Source organism: Dama dama, chromosome 29, assembly GCF_033118175.1.
Source record: "Dama dama isolate Ldn47 chromosome 29, ASM3311817v1, whole genome shotgun sequence".
Taxonomy (NCBI): domain Eukaryota; kingdom Metazoa; phylum Chordata; class Mammalia; order Artiodactyla; family Cervidae; genus Dama; species Dama dama.
In genome coordinates this window covers 19,602,669-19,620,648 of record NC_083709.1, presented here as the reverse complement: position 1 = coordinate 19,620,648, position 17,980 = coordinate 19,602,669, and the positions used below count along the sequence as shown (strand labels likewise).

The 17,980-nt window shown below is 36.5% G+C and overlaps 1 protein-coding gene across 3 annotated transcripts in view; it reads left to right on the top strand.

The window, feature by feature from the left end:
• The window catches only part of FZD3 (frizzled class receptor 3), a 98,799-nt gene that overhangs the window by 8,480 nt on the left and 72,339 nt on the right, over nt 1-17,980 (top strand). For all 3 annotated transcript variants that reach the window (XM_061132301.1, XM_061132303.1, XM_061132302.1), the window contains exon 2: nt 5,985-6,512. In XM_061132301.1, coding sequence (XP_060988284.1) covers nt 6,324-6,512 — 189 coding nt within the window. In that variant the 5' untranslated portion in view covers nt 5,985-6,323. The remainder of the gene's footprint in view (nt 1-5,984; nt 6,513-17,980) is intronic.

The window sequence follows — 17,980 nt, the reverse complement described above, 5'->3', positions numbered from 1 at the left end:
TGAGGGCTGTCTTTTCACCTTACTTATAGTTTCCTTTGTAGTGCAAAAGCTTTTGAGTTTCATTAGGTCCCATTTGTTTAGTTTTGCTTTTATTTCCAATATTCTGGGGGGTGGGTCATAGAGGATCTTGCTTTGGTTTATGTCGGAGAGTGTTTTGCCTATGTTCTCCTCTAGGAGTTTTATAGTTTCTGGTCTTACATTTAGATCTTTAATCCATTTTGAGTTTATTTTTGTGTATGGTGTTAGAAAGTGTTCTAGTTTCATTCTTTTACAAGTGGTTGACCAGTTTTCCCAGCACCACTTGTTAAAGAGGTTGTCTTTTTTCCATTGTATATCCTTGCCTCCTTTGTCAAAGATAAGGTGTCCATAGGTTCGTGGATTTATCTCTGGGCTTTCTATTCTGTTCCATTGATCTATATTTCTGTCTTTGTGCCAGTACCATACTGTCTTGATGACTGTGGCTTTGTAGTAGAGTCTGAAGTCAGGCAGGTTGATTCCTCCAGTTCCATTCTTCTTTCTCAAGATTACTTTGGCTATTTGAGGTTTTTTGTATTTCCATACAAATTGTGAAATTCTTTGTTCTAGTTCTGTGAAAAATACCGTTGGTAGCTTGATAGGGATTGCATTGAATCTATAGATTGCTTTGGGTAGAATAGCCATTTTGACAATATTGATTCTTCCAATCCATGAACACGGTATGTTTCTCCATCTGTTTGTGTCCTCTTTGATTTCTTTCACCAGTGTTTTATAGTTTTCTACGTATAGGTCTTTTGTTTCTTTAGGTAGATATACTCCTAAGTGTTTTATTCTTTTTGTTGCAATGGTGAATGGTATTGTTTCCTTAATTTCTCTTTCTGTTTTCTCATTGTTAGTGTATAGGAATGCAAGGGATATCTGTGTTAATTTTATATCCTGCAACTTTACTATATTCGTTGATTAGCTCTAGTAATTTTCTGGTAGAGTCTTTAGGATTTTCTATGTAGAGGATCATGTCATCTGCAAACAGCAGGAGTTTCACTTCTTCTTTTCCTATCTGGATTCCTTTTACTTCTTTTTCAGCTCTGATTGCTGTGGCCAAAACTTCCAAAACTATGTTGAATAGTAGTGGTGAGAGTGGGCACCCTTGTCTTGTTCCTGATTTCAGGGGAAATGCTTGCAATTTTTCACCATTGAGGGTAATGCTTGCTGTGGGTTTGTCATATATAGCTTCTATTATGTTGCGGTATGTTCCTTCTATTCCTGCTTTCTGGAGAGTTTTAATCATAAATGGATGTTGAATTTTGTCAAAGGCTTTCTCTGCATCTATTGAGATAATCATATGGTTTTTCTCTTTCAATTTGTTAATGTGGTGTATTACATTGATTGATTTGTGAATATTAAAGAATCCTTGCATTCCTGGTATAAAGCCCACTTGGTCATGGTGTATGATTTTTTTAATATGTTTTTGGGTTCTGTTTGCTAGAATTTTGTTAAGGATTTTTGCATCTATGTTCATCAGTGATATTGGCCTGTAGTTTTCTTTTTTTGTGGCATCTTTGTCTGGTTTTGGAATTAGGGTGATGGTGGCCTCATAGAATGAGTTTGGAAGTTTGCCTTCTTTTGCAGTTTTCTGGAAGAGTTTGAGTAAGATAGATGTTAGCTCTTGTCTAAATTTTTGGTAGAATTCAGCTGTGAAGCCATCTGGTCCTGGGCTTTTGTTTGCTGGAAGATTTCTGATTACAGTTTTGATTTCCTTGGTTGTGATGGGTCTGTTAAGATCTTCTATTTCTTCCTGGTTCAGTTTTGGAAAGTTATACTTTTCTAAGAATTTGTCCATTTCTTCCAAGTTGTCCATTTTATTGGCATAGAGCTGCTGGTAGTAGTCTCTTATGATCCTTTGTATTTCAGTGTTGTCTGTTGTGATCTCTCCATTTTCATTTCTAATTTTGTTAATTTGGTTCTTCTCTCTTTGTTTCTTAATGAGTCTTGCTAACGGTTTGTCAATTTAGTTTATTTTTTCAAAAAACCAGCTTTTAGCTTAGTTGATTTTTGATATGGTCTCTTTAGTTTCTTTTGCATTTATTTCTGCCCTAATTTTTAAGATTTCCTTCCTTCTACTAACCCTGGGGTTCTTCATTTCTTCCTTCTCTAGTTGCTTTAGGTGTAGAGTTAGGTTATTTATTTGACTTTTTTCTTGTTTCTTGAGGTAAGCCTGTAATGCCATGAACCTTCCCCTAAGCACTGCTTTTACAGTGTCCCATAGGTTTTGGGTTGTTGCGTTTCCATTTTCATTCATTTCTATGCATATTTTGATTTCTTTTTTGATTTCTTCTATGATTTGTTGGTTATTCAGAAGCGAGTTATTTAGCCTCCATATGTTTGAATTTTTAACAATTTTTTTCCTGTTTAATTGAGATCTAATCTTACTGCACTGTGGTCAGAAAAGGTGACTGGAATGATTTCAATTTTTTTGAATTTACCAAGACTAGATTTATGGCCCAGGATGTGATCTATTCTGGAGAAGGTTCCGTGTGCACTTGAGAAAAAGGTGAAGTTGATTGTTTTGGGGTGAAATGTCCTATAGATATCAGTTAGGTCTAGCTGGTCCATTGTGTCATTTAAAGTTTGTGTTTCCTTGTTAATTTTCTGTTTAGTTGATCTATCCATAGTTGTGAGTGGGGTATTAAAGTCTCCCACTATTATTGTGTTACTATTAATTTCCTCTTTCATACTTGTTAGCATTTGCCTTACATATTGCGGTGCTCCTATGTTGGATGCATATATAATTGTTATATCCTCTTCTTGGATTGATCCTTTGATCATTATGTAGTGTCCTTCTTTGTCTCTTTTCACAGCCTTTATTTGAAAGTCTATTTTATCTGACATGAGTATTGCGACTCCTGCTTTCTTTTGTTCTCCGTTTGCGTGAAATATTTTTTTCCAGCCCTTCACTTTTAGTCTGTATGTGTCTCTTGTTTTGAGATGGGTCTCTTGTAGACAGCATATATAGGGGTCTTGTTTTTGTATCCATTCAGCCAGTCTTTGTCTTTTGGTTGGGGCGTTCAACTGATTTACATTTAAGGTAATTATTGATAGGTGTGGTCCCGTTGCCATTTACTTTGTTGTTTTGGGTTCACGGTTATACAACCTTTCTGTGTTTCCTGTCTAGAGAAGATCCTTTAGCATTTGTTGAAGAGCTGGTTTGGTGGTGCTGAATTCTCTCAGCTTTTGCTTGTCTGTAAAGCTTTTGAATTCTCCTTCATATCTGAATGAGATCCTTGCTGGGTACAGTAATCTAGGTTGTAGGTTATTTTCTTTCATTACTTTAAGTATGTCCTGCCATTCCCTTCTGGCCTGGAGGGTTTCTATTGATAGATAGCTGTTATCCTTATGGGAATCCCTTTGTGTGTTATTTGTTGTTTCTCCCTTGCTGCTTTTAATATTTGTTCTTTGTGTTTGATCTTTGTTAATTTGATTAATATGTGTCTTGGGGTGTTTCGTCTTGGGTTTATCCTGTTTGGAACTCTCTGGGTTTCTTGGACTTGGGTGGCTATTTCCTTCCCCATTTTAGGGAAGATTTTAGCTATTATCTCCTTGAGTATTTTCTCATGGCCTTTCTTTTTGTCTTCTTCTTCTGGGACTCCTATGATTCGAATGTTGGGGCATTTCACATTGTCCCAGAGGTGCCTGAGGTTGTCCTCATTTCTTTTGATCCTTTTTTCTTTTTTCCTCTCTGCTTCATTTATTTCCACCATTTTATCTTCTACCTCACTTATCCTATCTTCTGTCTCCGTTATTCTACTCTTGGTTCCCTCCAGAGTGTTTTTGATCTCATTTATTGCATTATTCATTTTTAATTGACTCTTTTTTATTTCTTCTAGGTCTTTATTAAACATTTCTTGCATCTTCTCTATCTTTGTATCCAGGCTATTTATCTATAACTCCATTTTGTTTTCAAGATTTTGGATCATTCTTATTATCATTATTCTAAATTCTTTTTCAGGTAGATTCCCTATCTCCCCCTCTTTTGTTTGACTTGGTGGGCATTTTTCATGTTCCTTTACCTGTTGGGTATTTCTCTGCCTCTTCATCTTGTTTAGATTGCTGTGTCTGAAGTGGGCTTTCTGTATTCTGGAGGTCTGTGGTTCCTTTTTATTGTGGAAGTTTCACCCACTGGGTGGGGTTAGACAATTGGCTTGTCAAGGTTTCCTGGTTAGGGAAGCTTGCGTCGGTGTTCTGGTGTGTGGAACTGGATTTCTTCTCTCTGGAGTGCAATGGAGTGCCCAGTAATGAGTTTTGAGATGGGTCTATGTGTTGTGTGTGACTTTGGGCAGCCTGTAAGTTGACGCTCAGGGCTATGTTCCTGTGTTGCTGGAGAATTTGCGTGGTATGTCTTGCTCTGAAACTTACTGGCTCTTGGGTGGTGGTTGGTTTCAGTGTAGGTATGGAGGCTTTTGGATGGTCTCTTATTACTTAATGTTCCGTGTAGTCAGGAGTTTTCTGGTGTTCTCAGGTTTTGGGCTTAAGTCTCCTGCCTCTGGATTTCAGTTTTATTCTTCCAGTAGTCTCAAGACTTCTCCAACTATACAGCACTGATAATAAAACTTCTCCTTTCGAAGACAGTGGGCTGCTTTTCTGGGCACCTGATGTCCTCAGCTAGCGATCAGAAGCTGTTTTGTGAAGTTTGCTCTGTGTTGAATTGTTCTTTCGATAAATTTGTAGGGGAGAAAGTGGTCTCCCCATCCTATTCTTCCGCCATCTTGGCTCCTCCCTCCTGCAGGCAGATTCTTTACTGTCTGAGCCACCAGGGAAGCCTCTAGGAAAGGCAGTGTCAAATCAGACTCTGAAACTTGATAGAAACTCTAACTGGAAATCTTTCATATCCCACACTGTAACTTTCTAGGGTTGACTCTTCTCTGCAGCCTGATTGTATGTAATGAAGCATTTATTGGTCAAACATTTTCTCTCTGTATCTATCTATCTATCTGTCTATCTATCTTCTCTATCTATGTATTAAATTTTTGTACTATTTAAAAGGATGAAGCATTGTTGGGAAAATGTCCTGATACTACTTTTAGAATCTTCTCTTTGCCAGTTCAGTATTGGTTGATAGAAGTTAAGTCTTTATATCTGCTGTAATTCAGCAATAAAACTACCTAAATTTTGATGTTGCTTTACCTCTTATAGAGTACATTATTTTATAATTCACTCATATACTGTCTTTGATAGGGAGGTGCAATTTTTAGAAAGGAAAATTCTGAGCTCAGAGAAGTTAAGTGATTCACATAGCGGGAAGAGGCTTGAATCCATATCTTTTGATTTTTTTTTATATTTTACACCTTTCACAGATACCATCTGCCACATCATTTAATGATTAAAACGTATACAATAAAATTTAAATAACTTGTTATTAAGTGTGGCAGATATTTAAATAAAATTTAGGACAACAGCATGCAAGTTTTTCAAAATGGATCAATTATGTCTTGTGACAAATGAAAAACTACCATTATGGGGGGAAATTAAACTGTATCTTATATAAACAACTGAGGGAGGAAATAGTGCCTTTAAATGCTATTTATGGATTCTCTGGTATATCTATAGCAAGAATGATAAGGTAGAAAAACTATAGTATTTTCTTATGAAATTCCCATGTATGTTATCTGTAAGGCAGTATCATCTCTCTCGTCAAAGTTCGTGGTGGTTGTTGTTGTTAGCCACACGCCCGGCATTTGGAATTTTAGTTCTCCACCAGGGAGTGCACCGGTGCCCCAGCGCTGGATGTGTGCAGTTTTAATCACCGGACCGCCATAAAGTCCCAAAGGCAGTATTTTAAAATTTCTCTTTCTAGTAGCTGATTGTTAGTCTGTAGAAACGCAACTGATTTTTGTATACTGATTTTGTATCCTGCCGCTTTACCAAACTAATCAAAGTTTTAATATCAAGCCTATAATATTTTAAGAGGAAATTGCTAATTTATCCCATTTTAAAAAAAATTTATTTTTCAGATATTTCAATCAAAGGAAGAAATAGCTCTTCTCCTAAGATGGAATCTGTTGTTTGGGAATGTGGTTGATCAACTTGACACGTTGGCCAAATTGTGCCCGATGTAATAAAATGAAAAGAAGAGGCAAGATGATGTCATTTTCCCATATTGTGAAACCAAAACAAATGCCTTTTGTGAGACCAAGCTAACAAACCTCTGACGGTGCAAAGAGTATTTCTGTTTGAAGAACTTAACAGTAAGGTAGAAGAAGTACTTTCAAGCTGAGACCTGCAGGTGTACAAAGATCTAAAATACATATTGAGTAGGCCTGATCATCTGAATCTCATTCAATCAAGGAAGCATGGCTATGAGTTGGATCGTCTTCTACCTGTGGCCCTTGACTATGTTTGTGGGCCATATAGGTGGGCACAGTTTGTTTTCTTGTGAGCCTATTACCTTGAGGATGTGCCAAGATTTGCCTTATAACACTACCTTCATGCCCAATCTTCTGAATCATTATGACCAACAGACGGCAGCTTTAGCAATGGAGGTAAGACTTCATCTATTATTTGGCATGTCGTAGAAAATTTTTCTTGTATTGCCCTTTTAATCAGTCAAATGAATGTGTCTGATAAACAACAGGAAAAACTAATATGTTATTTTTAACTGCTTCTTGTACATTAAAAAGTTATGTATTTAGGTTCAGACTCTGATAGGTTGAAGATTTCATGTTTGGAGAATGTTACTCATCTTCGTTTTCAGATATTCTTTTATGAAGAAATTTGAAACATTGGAACTGGGGAAGTAATAGCCTTTCAGACGTTTAAATTGTCCAAGTTATGGTTACATCTTTTTTGTTATTTGATAATAAGACTTTAAAGAGCAGACTATAATAATAATAATCATAATTCACTTAGTAAATATTGAAGGTAACAGGATTTTGAAAATGGGTTCTTTGGTTCAGCCTTTAGGCTGGTGGGTTTACAGTATTTACATTGTTTTAAATACTTAAGATGGTATCCTGGTCTTACTATCTTCACATCAATTTAAGAACAGTAACTCCCAAGCAGTGATAATGGTTTTGTTGTGTGAATTATCTGTTCTTGACCTCTCAGGACTTCATGAAAATCTGTTGCCTTACTTGAATTTTTCTAATGATAATTCTTTAGGCACTTTTTAATTATTTTACTTTAGAAGCTATGACAAATTAATGGATATAGTTAATAATAGGTTTAAATAATTTTTAAAAAAATAATTTTGTATGTGTTTCAATAATGGTTTTAGAATTGTGGACAAAGATATGTTTACCAGATAGGAATTAGGAGGCAGTAAACTGTGACAATAAGAGGTAAAAGCTTTGGAGTTGTACAAACTGCAGCAGCAGCTACCACTTTCTAGCTGTATTACTTTGGGCAAGTTATTTGAACTTTCCTACCATTGTCACTTTGCTTGTAAAATAGAGTTAACACTTTGCAAGGTACAAAATGAAGCATTTATAAAGTACTTGGCACAGTACTTTTGGGGTCAGTTCTCTTAAAGTGATAGTTTTTACCCTTTTCCCATATTCTAATATTAATGTAGCTACATAGTACATAGAATTTAAAGTTGTTTTTTTTTTTTTTTTTTTTAATTTTAGTCTTTAATCCTTTGTTACAGTGCTTTCAGCAAATTGAATACTACATGTTTTGGAATCTTCATTTTATAGTAAAATTCAAAGGTTTAGTACTTCCAAGTAAACTAATATAAATCTGTCTGGGAAATTTTGTAGACAGATTATTACTCATAGATTTTGAAATGTAGAGGGCAACTTGTATAGTCCAAATACTTGAAAATATTGTAGAGGTTGAATAAAATATTTCTGCTCTTCCACTGACTACACAAAGTCTAACTGGTAAGGAGAGATTTGGTATAGACTGTTAGATTGGGTATATGAAAATGGGTATTGGTTTAATATAGGAATTTGGTTCCAGGCATGGTAGCCCCTGTTTGGTATTAAAACTACCCAGTTCTCTCACCAAAAAAATGAAGTAGGAATATCTTTGGTTCTGGTATCATTTTAAGTCAGTATAACTCCTTTGGAAAGCAAATAGAGTTGTAAGAAATAAGTCATAAAGACTTATGTACTGATTTGGGTTTAACTTTTGCCTCTTTCATGTAGTAGCTTTCAGACTTTGAAATTAAGTCACCTGACAACTCTGTGATCTGGAGAAGGAAATGGCAACCCATTCCAGTACTCTTGCCTGGAAAATCCCATGGATGGCTACAGCCCATGGGATCACAAAGAGGCGGACACGATTGAGCGACTTCACTTCACTTCAGCATCTTTGTGAAAATCATGTGTGAAAAGGCACCAATAACAAAAGCACCTTGAATGGCTATTAGGATTAAATGAGAGATTTAAGTAGCTAGCTCAATGCTTGATGCAGAATAGATGATCCACAAGTGTTAATTCTATTCCAAATTTCATTTCTAAGTGACCCTAGAGAGAGAGTACTAGAAAGACGATGTATTTGTTTCACATGAACTTGCATCTCTCATTGTGGGCTCCTGGGGCTTTCATAATGGTGGCATGGTGAGCTGTCTCTGTCCTCTCTTCAAACATGCCCATACAGGCTAGGTATTTTGTTGTCAGTGAGACTGCATCTTTCTGAATTTCACTCATTCTAGGGAGAGCACCTAGATGAGTAAGACAAAGCTCTGGTGACATGAAGTGATGTCAGGGATGGTTGACTTGGTTGTCATATCAGGACAGTGATGCCACTGACAGAGTCTCCTGACAGTCTGAGAGTGTAAAGTTTCTGTAATAGCAAAGGATATGGAAAGTCAGCAATCAACACAGCACACTTGCAAATAGAAGTAAGGATTCTTAGATCCGTACAAGAACTTGTCTGTTGATGACACCCTCCTGTCTCTGATCCAGGAACTTTGGATCAGCTTGCCAGCTTTTAGCAGAAGCAAATAATTGGAACAGGTAACCCCAGCACATTCTTGAGTGTTCTTTGTGGGACTGGATGAATTGAAAGACATTTCCTAGGTATAGCATCTTTCAGCAGACCCAGGCTTCAAGCCTGCCCTGGGTTCATTCCTGTACTGATGTTTGGTGAATCAAAATGAGTGCTTCGAATGAAATAATATATGGTATTGCACTAAGGATGCCAGGAGAGAAATTGCAGAATTTGGGTTATTTCAGATTTGCTTATTATTGTTCACAATCAACAAGTTGGGTGTTCTTTCATTGTGTATAGAGAATTCTTCCTCAATACTTACATTGAAGTTGGAACATGTTCAAATAAATGAATGGGGTGAATGTCCATTTATTAAATTGGAAAAAAGATCCTTGTTAGTTTAGTATGTTAGTATGTTTATTTCTCTTATTTTACAAAACGTGTGTTTATACACGAACACACACATTAAATTTTTCGTAAGTTCTTAAGTTGATGTCTCTCTTTTTCCTGAGTATTGTGACTTTTGATAGAAAAAAGATTGCTCATTCCTGAGTTTCCCACACCATTTTGAACTGTCTAAATTGCCAAGTAAATTTTTAGGAGCTGTCCAACATGAGCAACAACTTGTCAGTAACTATTTTTATGAACCTACATGTTATCAGATATTTATGACTTTATTGGTAATGAAAGAGATCTGAGCAGTTGTTTTTTTTTTCCCCATATTGAATAATTAAGCCCAGTTGAACAGGATGGGTACAGTTTACTGGAAGAAGCACTAAAACAGGAATAGAAGACTTGTGTTCTGCCACTACCTAATCTTGTGACTCCCTTGTGTCGGTTTCTTCTAGGAAGTATTTTCCCTCTCCCTTTTCCAAAGTTTTTGTTAAGATCAAATGGTACAATTTACGTGTATTTTAAAGAACTTTAAAAAGTTACAATGCTCTTCAAATGCAGAGCATCATTCTTTGCTGCCTGTCAATCTGTTTACTTCTAGTTAGATTGTGAAATAAGCAGTCTTTAATTTCTTTGGAAGGTTGTTTGCTTTTTTTTTTTTCTTCAAACTAAACCTGTATAGGGTAATCAGAGGGAAAAACTCCCGGGATGGTTCCTACTTGCCTCCATTTCCTGTTTTCTTTTGTAATTCTCCTTAAAGATTTTCTTATAACATGAGAAACTGGCAGGTGCATAGATCCTAGTGGAAACAGAGATCCTCAAAGCCTGAACATTCTTGGTATCCTTTATGGCTCATTAAGAACAAAGCATGTTTGAAATAGTTTCCCAGTCATCCAAACTCAAATTTTAGCCTTTTCTCCCAGCAACTTTTTATTAAGGAAGAGTTCAGTTATGTGGACGTATATGGAACACCATATACCCATCATCCAGCTGCAAAAATTATCAGCTGATAGTAGTCTTGTTTCATTTATGACTGCATACCCAGTTGGGTTACATTGAAGCAAGTGCCACACACCATAATTTCATCCATAAATATTTCCATATATATCTCTATAGAGTAAGGACTCTCTCAAAATGTGTAAACATATCACTTCCTCAGTATTTTCAAATATATGTTCAAATAAATGTTCAAATTACCCTTGTGCTGTGCTTAGTCTCTCTGTCGTGTCCGACTCTTTGCAACCCCAGGGACTGTAGCCCACCAGGCTCTTCTGTCCATGGGATTCTCCAGGCAGGAACACTGGAGTAGATTGCTATGCCTTCCTCCAGGGGATCTTACCAACCCAGGGATCAAACCCAGGTCTCCCGAATTGCAGTGAGATTGTTTACCATCTGAGCCATCAGGGAAGCCCAAATTACGCTTACAATTTCACAGTTTTTTAATAGTTGGCTTTTCAAATCAGGGTTCATGCATTACATTCAATTGATATGTCTCTTAATTTCTAGTTTCTCCTTCCATTTCCCCTCTTCCTTTTTTCTTGTAATACACTTGCCTTACAGATTTTCTCAGACTCTGTTTTGCTGTTTGCATCCCTGTGGTGTTATTGACCATGTTCCTCTGTTTCTGTTTTGAAAGAATACTTCCAAAGCACTATAATATCTGTCTGTTACTCTGTATAATTTTAACAGCCATTGGTCATTCCCTCTGTCAAGAATTTTATTAGGGGTTTGTAAAATGGTGATTGCAGCCATGAAATTAAAAGACGCTTACTCCTTGGAAGGAAAGTTATGACCAACTTAGATAGCATATTAAAAAGCAGAGACATTATTTTGCCAACAAAGCTCTGTCTAGTCAAAGCTATGGTTTTTCCAGGGGTCATGTATGGATGTGAGTGAGAGTTGGACTGTGAAGAAAGCTGAGTGCCGAAAAATTGAAGCTTTTGAACTGTGGTGTTGGAGAAGACTCTTGAGAGTCCCTTGGACTGCAAGGAGATCCAACCAGTCCATCCTAAAGGAATTCAGTCCTGGGTGTTCATTGGAAGGACTGATGCTGAAGCTGAAACTCCAATACTTTGGCCACCTTATGCGAAGAGTTGACTTATTGGAAAAGACCCTGATGCTGGGAGGGATTGGGGGCAGGAGGAAAGGGGGATGATAGAGGATGAGATGGTTGGATGGCATCACCGACTCAATGGACATGAGTTTGAGTAAATTCCTGGAGTTGGTGATGGCCAGGGAGGCCTGGCGTGCTGCGATTCATGGGGTTGCAAAGAGTCAGACACAACTGAGTGACTGAACTGAACTGAAAATGGTGATATTCTGTTATTCTTCATTTCTCAGCTAGAATACTTTGTAAACAGAAACTTCCTCATTTTGATTACTGGACTGTTGAGTTACTTTTATGTTCAGTTTATATAAAAAAGACAGTAAATACACAACTGTTCTCCTTTGTTAGTTTTTAGGATAATAAATTGATTCACAAGAATCTTTCAAAAGTGACTAATGAGATCTTTCTCCTTTTAAATATCATTGTTCTCCTTTCAAGTATCATTATGAACTTATGGATTTTTACCATATTTTATGTGTTTCAGTCCATTGCAGTTATTTTTTTGTTGTGGCTCAGTCGGTTCCTTCTTCAGTAGTGAGCACCTCTTCAACATAGCTCCTAAGTGTTTTTGGTACTACACTAGTGGTTTCTGATAGCTTCCTTGCTTTCTGGTATGATCCAACCTCATTTCATAAAATTCTGCCTCAGAACTTGAATTATCACTTTCTTTAGGGAGTGCTGTTTCCTTTTAGTTGGAAAGAATTTTCACGCATTTTCACAGACTGCTCTCTGGGTGCTATGCTTATTGATACTAGGTTAGTAATTTATAGGTCTCTTCAGAGATGGAGCTAGGAAATACTTTTTTTGAAAAAGAAACTTCAGCATGAATTTATACTGATAACTTGTAATTAAATAAAATTGGAGAGTTTTTATTTAATATTTTAGAATTTTTGTTTCTTCTCATACTGAAACCTTATGATATACAGACATTACATAATTTCAGAATAATATCAGTATTACTACTAGCAGTATCATTACTGAAAGCACTGTAAGATTTCTTTGTATTTCTTATGTCCTTAGGATGTATTTCACCAAGGATGTGCAGTCAGATTACTGTGTTTTAGAGTTAAGTACTCTTCTGTTTGGTTTAACTCAATACACAGTTTAGGTTTGTTTTTCTTTGATTTTGAGGAACGACTTAAAATTTTTTTGTTTAAGTTTATTTTATAATCGTGTTTTAAAACTTGATGTATACGACAAGGTACATTCAGAAGAGTCTAGTTTCTGGACTGTGTTTGTGCTTAGTCACTCATTCATGTCTGACTCTTTGAGACCCAATGGACCGTAGCCTGTTAGGCTCCTCTGTCCATGGGGATTCTCCAAGCAAGAGTATTGGAGTGGGTAGTCATGCCCTCCTTCAGGGGATCTTCCCAACTCAGGGATCGAACTCAGGTCTCCCGAATTTCAGGCAAATTATTTACCATCTGAGCCACCAGGGAAGCCCATGAATACTGGAGTGGGTAGACTATCCCTTCTCCAGGGGATCTTCCCGACCCAGGAATCGAACCAGAGTCTGCAGGTAGATTCTTTACTGGCTGAATCCTAACCTTATTCTTTCCTTCCCTTGGGGGTAGTTGTTTTTTTAAAGCTTTTTATTTATCCTTCTGTTAAAAATTATAGTAATTATAGAAAATGTCTATATAATATCTGTTTATAGCTATATATTCTTTCATGTTCTTTTGATATAGTGTCATACTGTTTGTTTTCTCTACCTTGTTTTTTTACTTAATATATCCTGGCTATTTCATAGTAGCACTTATAGATAATATTCCTCAGAATTTTTTTTTTAATTGTGGCAAAATATACATGTTGCACTAGTGGTAAAGAAACCGCCTGCCAATGCAGGAGATGTGGGTTTGATCCTAGGGTCAGAGAGATCCCCTGGAGGAGGGCATGGCTTCCCAATCCAGTATTCTTGCCTGGAGAATCCAATGGGCAGAGGAGTGTGACAGGCTACAATCCATAGTGTTGCAACGAGTTGGACATGACTGAAGTGACTTAGCATGCATGTATGCAAAATATATATAACATAAAATTTACCATTTGAACCTTTTCTTGTTTGTTTTTTGGCATACCATGCAGCCTATGGGATCTTAATTCCTCAACCAGGGATTGAACCCAGTCCCGGCAGTGAAAGTTCGGAGTCCTAACCACGAGACCACCAAGGAATTACCCCATTCCAATCATTTTTAAGTGTGCAGTTCAGTGGCCTTAAGTACAGTCACCTTGGTATGTCGTTACCACTATCCTTCTTCAGCACTTTTTCAGCTTCTGAAACTGAAATACTATACATATTAAACAATAATTCCCTGTTCTCCCCTCCCCTCAATTCCTGGCAAATCACCATTCTACTTTTTTTCTTTCTCTGAATTTGACTACTCCAGTACCTCATTTAAGTGAAATCATAAAATATTTGTCCTTTTGTGATTGGCTTATTTCACTTAGCACAATGTCTTCAAGATTCATCCATGTTGTAACAAGTGTCAGAATTTCCTTCCTTGTTAAGACTGAATAATATTTCACTGTATATTTATGCCCAACGTTTAGTTTAATCATTCATTCATCAGACACTTGAGTTCCTTCCACTTTTTGGCTATTATGAATATAGCTGCTATGAATACAGATGTATAAATATTTGTTCCAGTCTTTGCTTTAAATTTTTTTGGGGTATTCCCAGAAGTGAAATTTTAGGATAGCATGATAATTCTATGTGTAATTTTTTGAGGAACTGCCGAACTGTTTTGTATAGCAGCTGCTTCATTTTATATTTCTGCTAGCTGTGCACAAGGGTTCCAGTATCTCTATATCCTCACCAACACTAGTTATTTTCTGTGTTTTTGTTTTGGAATAATAGCCATTGTAATGGGTACGAACTTGTCCTCATTTTTAGTTCAGGTCCTACTGAAGGACATTTGCTTTTGAAAGCAGAACTTGCTGTTGAGGTCCTTATTCATCTTTGTAGGGCCGGTAGCTAACATAGTACCTAACACATAACTGCTAAATAAATGTTGGAGTGAGTTAATGAACTTTATAAACTGTGAATTCTGGAAGAGGTAGTAGTAGTTGTGGTTATAGAGCTGTACCTAAGCACATGATCTCCTGAAATTGTAAATAGTTGTGGGTTTGTTGGGGTTAGTAATGGTAGTCCTGACAGGAGTACCAAAGATACCACTTTCCTGTGAACACCAGTGTTTTTTACTTTGCCCTTTTTCTTGGGAGAGGGGAAAGGTCAAAGTGACTTGAAACTTTCATTATGTGTTTACACTTGTAAGTGGTATAATAAAGGAATAAAACAAACCAGCTTTCTTATCTCTAGACCTCTCATTCTCTTTCTGCCTAAATAATCTTATCTCCATCTTTGCCTGTCATATTCTAATGGTTGTACTTGATGTATCTCTCCAGGCTTCTCTGTCCCTGGGATTTCCCAGGCAAGAATACTGGAGTGGGTTTGCCATTTCCTCCTCCAGGGAATCTCCCCAACCCAGGGATTGAACCAGCGTCTCCTGCTTGGCAGGAGATTCTTTACTACTCTTTACTTTGTAGTAAAGAGATTCTTTACTACTGAGCCACAAGGGAAGCCAAATTTGATACATTAATTAATAGGAAAAAAGTAGGAATAGATAATAAAATAATATATGTGGTATCATCCTGTTTTTGTTGAAGAAAAGAAGTGTATTCATGTTCATGTAGAGTAAGTGATCTGGAAAGATTTTTGTCAAGACCAATAGTGATTGTTCTTGAATTAGCACAATTTATTTGTGTTTTCTATGTTTTTCATTTAATGTTTGTGTTTTCTGATTTTTCTGTAAGAAACACATTGTGTTTTTAAAATAGTAAAATTAGTACAGAAACTTTATTTTTAAAAGTCCCAGCTGTCCTTTTTTGTCTAGCTCCCAGTTGCAGTGTCTAAGACTTAGTATTTATTAAATCTGTTTTTATCGGAATGACTGAAACTTAAGGAAGAACTTGGTAAATGCCGTAAATAGGCGTATAGTGCTGAGAGGATTCCAAAGAGAAAAAGATCCTGTGTGGAGAGGATCAGTTGCAGATGACTACATTGACCTTGAAAGGCAGGGTTTTGTTTTGTTTTTTTAAGAGGATACTATAATTTAATACCCCTTTGTACCAGTGATTAACATTTTGTGGATAGGCATTTGAGGGAACGAAATTTCTTTGATTGTATTTATTCTTTAAATTCATGGCTTCTGTTTTTAGGATACATGTATTATCCAGCAGACTGACTTATTATCTTCTATTTAGGTTAGTATTAATAAGGTGGTTTTCCCTAAGCAAACAACAGCCTGGTGAAGTGGATTGAAGAGCCTATCATGTGTAGGGAAACCAGCCAGGAATTAGGAAACTTCTAAATTAAAAAATGTGAAAAGTACACAAGTAGTGGAGAATTAATTGCATTTAGTTATTTCTGACTTTAGGAAAAAATAAGCTTTTAAAATTTTAATTGATTTTCTTGCATGATAGGTCATTTTAAAAGAATGCCTTAAAATACTTACTTTAAAGTATTAAGTGTGATGAATTTGGTTTGTAAAGTTTTATCTTTTGAGACAGACTATAATTCACAACCATTCATGATACTTGAAATGTTAAAAGTTTACTTCCTGAAGAAAAGTCAGATTTTATGGGCTGCTCCAGGAGCTCCCCTTTGACTTAAGATAAATATATTCCTGTGATAAAGTCGTATTTCTGCAAACTAGCTCACTGAACTAATATTGGAAAGTATTTAATATGCTGTCATAAGACATTAACAAAATAAATTTGTAAAAGAAAAGCAAGTCTATGGGACTAAAGGTATTTCACAAACCTAGAATTTTTTTTAATATATATAAAGTAATTCTTAAAGTTTTAGACCTTTTCTCTTTAGAATTTTACTCTTACGAAAAAGTTTTTAAAGGTCTTATTTTACATCACTTAAAATTATTCTAAAAAAATTTTTTAAATAATTTCTTACTCTAACTTGGATCTAAAATAGAATGAATACCATTTTTGAATTTTCAAGGCCATTCCACATTTGGTTTCACATTTTGTGAATTTAGTCATAATATTCCCAAACCCAATAGGATACAGTTTCTATGGTTATCAGACCATTTGTAGAGTGACAAAGATTGGAATTCTGATTCTCATGAGTCAAATTTTGGCCTTTGACTCTGTTCCCCTTTCACACTCCTTGCTAAGCTTGGGCTGTTGCTATGCTTGAAGGCTTGTCAGCTAGGAGGTTCCTATGGTAACAGGAATGGAAATTTCAAAGAAGAAAGAGAATAGGAGCACAAAGGCTTGGTTGATTTGAATTTGAACAAAGAATAGAAGGTTCCCTGTCTTGCACCTTTGTTGAAGAAACCAGAAATTTAATTTTAGAAAGTTATTTTTCAGTTTGTAAACTTCATATACCCTGGTCTTAATTTAGTGAATAAAAGTACTACTGCTTAGGGAAGTACTCAATAAGAATCTTTTAAAAAATTTAAACAACTGAAGATTCTTTTTTTCCTCCTTTATAGAGCTTTGATAGTCTGTGTTCCTTATATATATTCTCAATTTGGCAGTATGCTGGCTAACTCATTTAATTTTTACTTTGCTGAAGTTAAAAATTGTTAGAGTTATAATCAGGGCAGTTTGCTTATTTGAAAAATATTAATGTTTTTTTGTTTTTACATAACTCTGTTGAGGTATGATTTGTATACAGTTAACTGTACCCATTTAACAGTGTTCAGCTTCAGTCTTGACAGAAGTATGTATCTGTGAAACCATCATCACTATCAAGATGTCATACATTTCCATCACCTCAAAAGCTTCCTAGGGATCTTCCCTGTGGCTCAGACAGTAAAGATTCTGCCTGCCATGCAGGAGACCCAGGTTCAATCGCTGGATCAGGAAGATCCTCTGGAGAAGGGAATGGCAATCCACTCCAGCATTCTTGCCTGGAGAATCCCATGGACAAAGGAGCCTGGCGGGCCACAGTCTGTGGGGTTGCACAGAGTCAAAGAAACAACTGAGTGACTGACACTGCTACGCCACAAAAGCTTCCTTGTGCCCTTTGTGGTCCTCCCTCTGAGCTGACTCCCTGCTCTACGCAACCACTGAGCTGCTTTCTCTCACTGTGGGTTAGTGTTCATTTCCTGGAGTTTTATATCAATGTAATCATATAGTATCTACTTTTTTATGTCTGGTTTCTTTCACCCAGAATCGTGATTTAAAGATTGATGCATGTTTTATTCTGCTTTTTAAAACCACCATTCCAGTTGACAGTTGACTTTTTCACTTGGCAGTTGAGCACAGGGAATTGAGCAGGGTTCCTCGTGCCCATCAAATAGGCCTTCTGCGGCTTTGTTAATTTCTAACTCTTTCCTAATCTCTTTTTAAGCTGTCATTTACTAGGTGCTGTATCCTATTTTATATATTCTTATTTGTATATATTGTTGTTGTTCGGTTGCTGTGTCCGACTCTTTGCAACCCCATAGACTGCAGCACGCCAGGCTTCCCTGTCCTTCACCATCTCCCAGAATTTGTTCAGACTCATCTCCATTGAGTCCATGATGCCATCCAACCATCTCATCCTCTGTC